The sequence below is a fragment of the Anser anser genome (assembly GCF_964211835.1).
Source record: "Anser anser genome assembly, chromosome: 1".
NCBI lineage: Eukaryota > Metazoa > Chordata > Aves > Anseriformes > Anatidae > Anser > Anser anser.
In genome coordinates, this window is record NC_139720.1 from 28,841,266 (window position 1) to 28,850,908 (window position 9,643).

Below are 9,643 nucleotides of genomic sequence, written 5' to 3' on the forward strand. Positions count from 1 at the left end.
CCTTAGCTTTATCAAGACTCTTTCCGTTTATCTGCAGGGAGCTCAACTCCTGGGTAGGTACAACTTGCAGGCAGACCTGGAGAATGAGGCCAGGTCCTGCTGCCCACCAGCCTGGCGGGCTCCAATGTGGCCAGCACTGCCAGGTGCAGCTACCAGGCACGGTATGGTATGCTCCTGGGAAGCAGAGCACTTCAGGACTCCTCTCCACCACAGAGAGGTTGTTGCACATGAGGATACCCTGCTGCATACAGCTCTGCTGCAGGCATTTTGTAGCCTCTTGACTTTCAGGTGCCTGGAAATAACGGGTGAAGCACTGTGCTATGGGAAGGCTGTTTGGCAGACCTCCAACAGGCACAGCCTCCTGGAATAGAAATTCTCTAGAGTAGGAATAAGGTAAATACCCTCTTACGCTGGTGTAGCAACAGGCATGGGAAGGTAATCCTCAGCCTCCCTGTCATCTCCATGCCATCTGACAGGCTCCGCTTGTGCTCAGGCACAGTGAAGCCAGGCCCCAGGGAGCACAAAGGTGGCTTCAAGCCAAGGTGGTGCCTCCCCTTCTTGAGCTATGCTGTGAATTCTCTGGCAGCACCAGAGCTTGGGACTAGTATTTATAGGGTGTTGGAAACATGTGTGATAAGAAATCCTCGAGAGGTTATATTATAAGACTATAACTTCAACAATTGATAACATGGTCATCAATCTTAAGCAGTAGGAGACTTGTCCCTATGGCGAATTTTGGACTGAGCCTTATGGAGGCAAGGAATGAGTTTATCTTTATTCGTTAAATACTCGTTTCATATAGTCAGTGAGGGAAATAGAATTGAAATAATTATGGAGAGCCCACCACTCGAAAGTGCACACTTCAGAGATCCATGTACTGGGATTCTTGGTAGATGTTAAAACCCTTTCACAAGTTGTACATAGACAGACAGGCCAGGACATGATTTTCATCTAGATCCCAAAGGGTGGCTGGGATGTACCTTCAGTGGTAGTCTCACCATAATGAGACCAGAATCAAGCTTATGTTTTTACTTACAAATAAAGCATTTTCTTCTCTGCATGATTTGGTTTTGTTAGTATTTTCTCCTCTGTTGCACTGGTATTTTAAGGCCAGTAATAGAGGAAGGTTTTCAATGTAATTTTCCAGTAAGCCAAAAGTTTACAGGGTTTATATCAGTAAAAAAAAAAAAAAAAAAAAAAAAAAAAAAAAAAAAAAGAGAGAGAGAGAGAGATTTTTACTCTACTGTGTCATACAAACAAATTAATACAATATTAAAGCTCTGTTAAGAACTTCATGCGTACTTAGTTTTCCTACTTCTTTCCAAAATTCCTTCTTCCTTAGAAATTTGTTTTTGTTATAAGCTTGTGGGTTTTGAATGACATTGCCTATGATACTACCGATGTTCAGAATTACATGTGAAAAATCCTGATGTAAAGAAACTATTTGGTTTCTCAGAACTGCTATTTTAACCTAACTCCTTCAAGCATTTTGCAGTCTTTATGCTTCCTATGCACACATAAAATTTTTAAAATATTTTTTATTGCTGTTTGATTTTTTTTTTTGTTTTTAACATAAATGTAGCTGTTTCATTTTCTACTTCATTCTGCTTCTAATACAACACAAACCAAGCCAAACCAACAGATCTTCCCTCCTCAATCCTTCCACTTCTCCTTAGGTCTGAGGGATTACAGTTCTGCAGGATCACTGTTGGTCTCCAGTGACATCTCAAACCTAACCACTTACTTGCATGGATTTGCTTATTCCTCTCCTGGTTCTCAATAAAATATTACCAACACATTTAACTACTTCTTTTCAAGAATCTCATATGTTGTTTACATCACAGTGGAATAATTCTTTAGCAAGCCTGGCTATTTTCAGCACTAGATACAAAAGGACCAATTGTATTGAATATTGATAGTACATTGGGCTTCTCTTAGGTTTAGAAATTAGACCTGATATTAAAACAGAATTACTGTATAGTTAACACTTAAGTCTTGCCAAGTCCTCTTATTTTAGCTTCAGCTCAGCTTCAGAAGAAGGATCATTTTGATTTTGAGTACGCCTTGAAGTAAAATCCAGAAGCATGAAAGATTCTGTGATGGTCTAATCTTATCTGGATTTTAAAATAAAATAATATCCCCAATTTTTCTCTCTTATATATATTTTTAACTAATTATTTGAGAAATATATATTTTTAAATATCTTAACATCACCATACCTCCTTACATTTCAGACTGAATAAAATATTTCCACATTTAAATATAAGATGGTATAAAATTATTCGTTACATTAATTTAAATAAATTGACAGGTAACCTTTTATCTTTCCATACTCTATATTCTGACAATGTTAGTTTTCTCTCATATTCTGTAAAATAAATATCTTGTAATTTAAGTGTAAAGGTACAACATAAATGGATATAACACAGAACAATGCAAACTGTGTGGCAGGTTATACAAACATACAGACACAATTTCTGCCAAATATTTGTGTGAATTAAAACCTTGACAAGCTATAAGAACTCCACCCATTATGAAGAGATTAGTAGCTCCTGGCTATAGGCCCAATCCTTGTGTAGCCTAGACCAAAGCACCTGCTGTTATGATGAAATGAGCACTAACTCTCAGGGCATATAGCTACGAAGGAGAGTATAATATAGGGCTGGACTGGGACTGGGGGACCATGAAGTCTTATCCGCTGGGAAACCTGTTGTACAAGCCTATTCACAAAAGTGTGTTTCCTTGACGAGACCTTCTCAATTGCTTGCATCTGGTACTTGCACTGAAAAATTGGTCCAGGATGTGCTTTTCTAATGCTTACAAATCTTTTAAGTTTCCACAACAAATGTTCTTGGCAACTCTTTCTATTAATATATTAACAGAGTCTTGCTGCTTAATATCTTTTCTGCCCTCTCAGTATTTACCTCTTTGCTATTTAAATAGAGGACATTTATTTCTCCTCTCCTTTCTATATTTTGCTAAACTAAAAATAGAAATACTGTTTGCCTCCTTGGTTATGATTTTCATCCCGCTCGTCTTCTTGTAGTTCTCTTCTGCACCTGTTCCAGTCTGAAATAATCTTTCTTGAAATTCTTGAACTGGTAAGGAGTTCTTACCAGTGCCTGGTGCTGGGACATGAGCATTTCCTGGAAATCTTTTGTTACTGGGACACATTACTCTCTGACATATTACTGCAGAACCCTGCTCACTGTGTTGCTACAGCCAGCTCACACTTGGAAATGTTGGCTTGGAAATGTTGTCTGACAAAAACAATCTCAGATTTTTCTTATTCGTCTGTTTCTTCCGATTTGTGAACTCTCATTTTGTAGCAGAAACTCTTTCTAGTCCCTAAATGTATAACCCAGCACTTTATAATTTTGAATTGCATCCCATATCTATTATTCTTATCCTCCAGGCCACCCATTTCTTTCAATCCTCCTCTGTGTTGGTGACGTCTCCCAACTTCCTATCTGCCACAGATTTAATTTAACTTTGACTTTTTGTGCCGTGGTCTGTAATAAAATGACTGAGTGATCACACGGCTGGTCCTCTCGAATTCCAGGGTGATGTCTGCCAGCTCGGCACAGCCTGTCTTGCAGGGCCCTGCTTGGCATCAAGCCTCTCTCCCACCTCTGAGCTCCTGCTCTGATCTCCCTCCTCTCCAGTTTAATTAATAAATTTCCCATGTGGCTGCATAACAAATGCTTTAATGAAGTCCAGATAGATCAGATAACTGATTTTTAGACAAGGGAAATACAGTAATCTTATCAAAGACAGATATTATCAGGTGAGTCTGTCATTTTTATGTCATTTGCCATTTATCTGTATTTATTCTCTCCTTTTAAGTTTTATTCTAAGTCTATTGTGAAAACTTTTTGGAGATACCTGGGCCTGTAGTTGCCCAGACACTACTTCTCTCCTTTTTCCTTAATATAGCTAATACTTTTCCTAGTCTTCCAATACTGTTACAATAGTATCAGTACCAGTCTGATGGATTTGAGTAGCAAAGAATTTCAACTTCTGCGTTTTTTCCTCTTTTGGGTCTGTCAGTATTTGGGGTTGGGGATTATCTACTTCTCTTAATTGGAACATATCTAAACAAGTTCTGCTCCCAGACTGAATTAAATAATATCATTTTTCTAAGTCTGTGTTCCCATCAATTATACCCTAATCATCATGTTCTTCTGAATGAGGTTCTGCCCCATTAGCAGCAGTGGGGTAGAAAATTTTCAGAGAAGTCTTTTGATTGGGGAGTTATACATCGATTATCTGAAATCTTGATCAAAACTTACTTCTAAAAAAAAATCCTATTTGACTCAAAAAGGCCAATTCCAAAGCCTTGATGTATCCTACTGTATCCCAACCCCTTCTGAAGTCAAAACAATGCTTTTTATTAACTATTTTTTTTCCCCCATTCACTCATACATTCTCTACCTAATCTTCACATCTTTAGGTGATCATCTTTATGGTTCAAGTTTATATTTTTGTCTGTTTGGGATGCAAACAGAGCAACTTTGAGATTTCTGAACTCCACATAATGTCCATAACTTTTCATAATGTCCATCAACTTTTCAGTCCTCTCAGTCCTACTAACTAGGCCCTGATCTTTTCATTTGTTCTCTCTAAATGCGAAATTATAGTGATAACCTATTCTCATTCCTGCTTTCTTTTTATCACTCAGTCCAAGTGAATGGTAGTTCCATCAAGAATGAATCATATGAGCATAAGTATTTTTTGAAGCTGGTAGAAATTCTTAAGTTCCTGATATACTTTATGAAGATGTACTCCATTCACCTGAAGGAGAAAAAGCAACTGAGCTTCTACAGGTACAAAGGTATTTATTTTGGAGGGGAACTGCATTGGCTGATATCATTATTTTATCTAGCCTGAATTTTTTATCAGAATATCTGGTTTCACTTAAAAATAAAAATAAAGATTTTAAAACTGAACACAAATTTTGTGTCTCTCAATACACAATGTACGTACATTTAGATCCTCCCAAACCACAGTGAAATAATTAACTTAGAAAATAACAGATGAATTATTACAATTAAGAAAAAAAAAATCTGCTCATGGAATTCTTATAGTGAGCTAGGTGCATTTTGAAAAATACAGAGAAAAAACTGTAACTAAACAAACATCTTTCATAAAAAAACAAGGGGAAAGGACACTCTTGAAAAGCATTATTGTCAAATGATTAAATATTTGGTAGTAGAGATTTTATCCCATCTAACTGTCACTGCTTGTTAAAGGGGCTAATATTTATGGGCTTTGGGGAAATATTTCTCTCTTTAAGGTGTACATACATTTCTGAGATTGTTCTGTGATTATACCACCCTGTAGACTCAACATCTTCATACAACTTCTTAGATTAAAGAAGTGCTGTTAAATTGCTATTGTTTTATGTGCATTGTGATCCTCAAAGACAGTAGTGTTAACATCCTCAATTTAGGATAATTTCAGATTTCCCACTACAATTCATTACCTGAAGATAGATATTTCTGATCTAGAAGTAAAATAAAGAAAATATTGAATTTCCTCCACTGAATTTCCCTTCAGCCAGGCAGTGGCAGGACAGCGGTGTACAAATTATGGGCTACAAACTTACAATCTTTATAAAATTCAATGCAACAAGCAGGTTAGTTAGAAACAAGTCATGTTAGAAGTCCTGAAGTGGTGCATCTTTTGCTGTGGATCCAGGCTGTAAGGCTGTATTATTGTTGATATTTATTACCTTTATTGCAGCTATGAAAAGAAACTTGTGGTCCAGGGCTCTATATGCTACCAGAATAAGAGTTAAGGACAAATACAGCTCTAGTCACAACAGAAGAAAAACTGGGTTGCTCAGGTCACACATGGTATGGTACAGCCCCAGCTGCTAAAACTCATTAGCTATGTTCTGGTTTGAATTTGAAGTCACATTGTGGGATTCACTTCAGCTAATTTTTGTTACCTAAAACATATGGTTCCAGCCTAAGTCAGTCACTGTAGTCTTTTCCAGAGGCAGAAAAGCTCCTTCAAAGGATATTTCTCTTCATCTTGTGAGAAAAATTTCAATAATTTTTTCAGACAGGGTCTTCTGTGAAGCTATTTTATTCATGATTGCAATGGCAGGCGTCCTGCAAGCAGGAGCACATGGTAAAAGTTTATCATAACCTTATATTCCTATTACCCGACACCTGATTTCTCCCGTTTCCTCATTGGCTGAGTACTACAGGTTTACAACATACTCAACACCCATACCATATATGTACAATTTTATCTGACCAACCGTTATTTTCTCCTTTTCCTCTTTTGTTCCTTCTTCTCTCGTGACTAGAGGGCCTGTGATTTTTATTTTTACTGATTTTGCACTGCTCATCCTGTTTTTCTTAGCTATCCTCCTTATTTTGGGACAGTGGGACCTTCCCCTTATCTTCTTAACATACTCCCCGCTGCTATGCTACTGTCATGCCTGCACAATCACTTTTGAATATGCAAGGTTAGTGGAATTTTACACTGCAAAAACACCTTCTATTGCAAAAACACAACTTTATTTCTCACAATCTCACTGGTGATGTCCAAGATAGAGGGAAAGAATCTCTCCTCAGAAGTGTTAGTCTCTCATCAGTGATGATATGGGTAAAGTACACAATTGCCTGAACACAGGTGCTTAGAAAATTAAGGCTAGATGAGGTAAAACCCATTCTAGCATGTCTATAAGCATACAGCTTCAAGCAGCTTTATTCTTATACATTTAAATGTTCAGAAAAGAGGTGCTCCTTTTTAACAACCTTATTCAAAGACCGTGTCTATATTTACACAGATTTTTTTTTTTTAAACAAAAACAAACAAATCCGCCCTCCAGTTTTTCACAAAATGGTCTACACCCTGGTAGTTTGGGTACTTTTTGGATGTGTATGCAGTGTGTTTTTTAATCTCCTCAGGCTGTGATAGAAGCTGAATGTACCACTGCATCTTGTATGTAAGCTCCAGCTGCCAGTAGGCTATTACATCAGATAGGGGAATCCCTTCTTCTGGGAGTGCTTCTTGAAGGACAAGAGTGGGTCAAACTCCATTTCTCTAAGGAACAAGTGAGGGCCCTTTCTAGCAGAAAAAGATGCCATCCCTACTTCCTGAGAGTTACGTCTACATAGCTGAAAGCCGCATGAGGCCAGTTGTATTCAAACAAAGACTTTGAAAAACCTTTTTTTTTTTTTTTTTTTTAACACCAGACAATAATAAGTGGTTCTCTGCTGAGTCCATGTGGTTCAGGATCATTATTTTTGGGTGACTAACTCAGCTCACGTGTTATACAGAGTTTTGGCCCCTAATTTTGCTTTTGTAGATAGACCATTAGTACGTAAGCTCTTGTATGAGTCTATCTCATGGTCAACCCCCAACTTGCTCACTGTCTAGGCTTATGGAGACAGGTGGCTGAAAAAGATGCAAAGAGGCAGAATGAAACTGGGGACTAGGTGTAACACTAAGAGAAGCATTTGAATATCACAAAAAATAATGACGAATAAATAATAAGGAGTGATGCTTTACCTTAAAAACCCCACAGATTTCCTGAAAATAAAGGCCTTGCTCTGCCAGCCTTTTCAGGAAGAAATGCAGATTATTCTGATTATAGCAACTGTTGGCAGAGGAAAGTACAACTTGGTGTGAGTAGGAGAATGAGAAATATGCGGAGGCTATGCATATAGCAGAACTCAAAAATGACATGACATTCATATGAATATCAAGAATATTCAGTATTATCGCAATTAATGGTGAAAAAGAACTGTTGAAAGAGTGTTAAATCTTGTGCCTCAAGGACAACCTCTAACAACAAAAACCCAAGAGGACATTTAATAGGGCAATGCAGATTATCCCATGTCTTTTCCTACAAGAACTTTACATCTTCCCCTGAAGTACCTGATGGTGACCAGTATCAGAGATCAGATGCTAAACTGGAAGGATATTCTGTCTGCTTCTGTCTGGCAATCCCTGGAAAGGCTGTATTTTAAAAAGTTGGTGACAGCTGATGTCTAGGTTCTTTTAATGAAGTATAAATTTAGAAACCTCCTTCTGAATTAAGCATTTTAGGTGGCAGAGTTAATGTTATATCAATTTGAATGAAAGAACCTAGAATAAAATAGAAAGGGAAAAGATTAATATTTGAAAATTAGAAAGTAATTTTCAGTAACACAGGTGGACGACTGGTTGAAAAATGTATAAATTAAGACCTGCAGGAAAAAAAAATCTACCTCGTAAAGAAAGCATTAGAAATGATATAATAATTTACATTTTACATAAGTGACATTCTTTTTAGATTTTCCCCCCGTTATACTAAAGGTTACATCCCTATAAGCACACAATTCCAACTGCTATCACTTTGCATTGATATTGATGAGGACTGCAGGCACTCAGCATCTCTCTGTAGGTGTTTGTCGTGTTGGACCTGGCCTTTGTTTTCACAGCCAGCAAAGCAACAGAAAAAATTGCACCAGCTGCAGGGAAGCAGAATTCATTCCTATCGGCCAGCCATAGCTTAGCAACAGGATTTATACTGCATGCATGCAGGGAGAATCTTTTGATTTATTTCAGGTAAAAAAAGATGTCTTTTTTCCAGAAATCTCTGTATACAAATATTTGAAAAATATAAGCAAGAGAGAGGCCCGGTCTCCTAAGCACATACATCCTTCCAGACCCTTGTCTGACCCCAAAGGTACTCTCTCCTGTCACTGACCCATCTAATCACCTTTGTGCTGCTTTCTCAGAAAAGGCCTGGGAAAACCCATCAGCTTTGCAATGTAATCTGAAGGTCAACGCATTTTCATTTTCTTGACCAATTCTTTCTTTGACCAAGACTTAATATCAGGTCATTCAAAAAAGCTACATTTGATAAAGCAGTTATCTTCAGAATTTCAAACAGCTTTCAAAATATTGTGTAATTAACCATCTGTCTTTATAGCTGAGTCTAAGAGGAATTAGAACAAATTTTTTGTACAGAATAACACAAGAAGTTTATTTTTGTTTAACAGCAAAGAAGAAATATTGGCAACATCTGATGATGACACATGGAATAATTCAAGGACTTCAGGTACAACACCTGGTTTAATTAGTTTTCCTTACTGCTCTTGTTAATTAAAAACATACTGTAACAAACAATCCCATGGAAATTATTCAAGTATGTTTTTGTTAACTCTTCAGACAAAAACATCCCAGAGATTGTTTATTCGCAAGCAGAAGACAAAGAGACTGAACGAGCTAATGAAAATATAAAAGATAAAAATGCAGAATACAACCAGGGTGATCATGAAGATGATGAAAAAGAATTAGAGTTGCTGGTAAGTGTTATACAATTATATCTACAGTTTTAAATGATATGAATCCATTTACTCTTCAAAGCTGGTGAAATGCCCCCTTTTAACAGAGCTGACTGATGTACTAATTTACAAATGTAAAGCCTTGGTCTGTACTTTCATTGAATCTCTAACTGATTCAACAATAGAAGGTGCTTTGATTTCAGCATAGTGCATCAACTTTTTCTGGTCTTAAATTAATGACTTCTCCCTTTTACTTCTTTACCAGAGGCTCTAAGTGACAGTTTGAAGGAATTAGACAACTAATATTTCAAAGATCTCTCATCCTAGTCTCTAGGATGGGTATATTCTTA

The 9,643-nt window shown here is 37.1% G+C and overlaps 1 protein-coding gene across 2 annotated transcripts in view; it reads left to right on the forward strand.

Moving 5' to 3' along the window:
- Nucleotides 1–9,643, forward strand: part of PPP1R3A (protein phosphatase 1 regulatory subunit 3A) — a 64,135-nt gene that overhangs the window by 40,409 nt on the left and 14,083 nt on the right. For both annotated transcript variants that reach the window (XM_083820627.1, XM_083820626.1), the window contains 2 exons: nucleotides 9,009–9,067; nucleotides 9,178–9,314. In XM_083820627.1, the coding sequence (XP_083676753.1) occupies nucleotides 9,009–9,067; nucleotides 9,178–9,314 (196 nt within the window). The remainder of the gene's footprint in view (nucleotides 1–9,008; nucleotides 9,068–9,177; nucleotides 9,315–9,643) is intronic.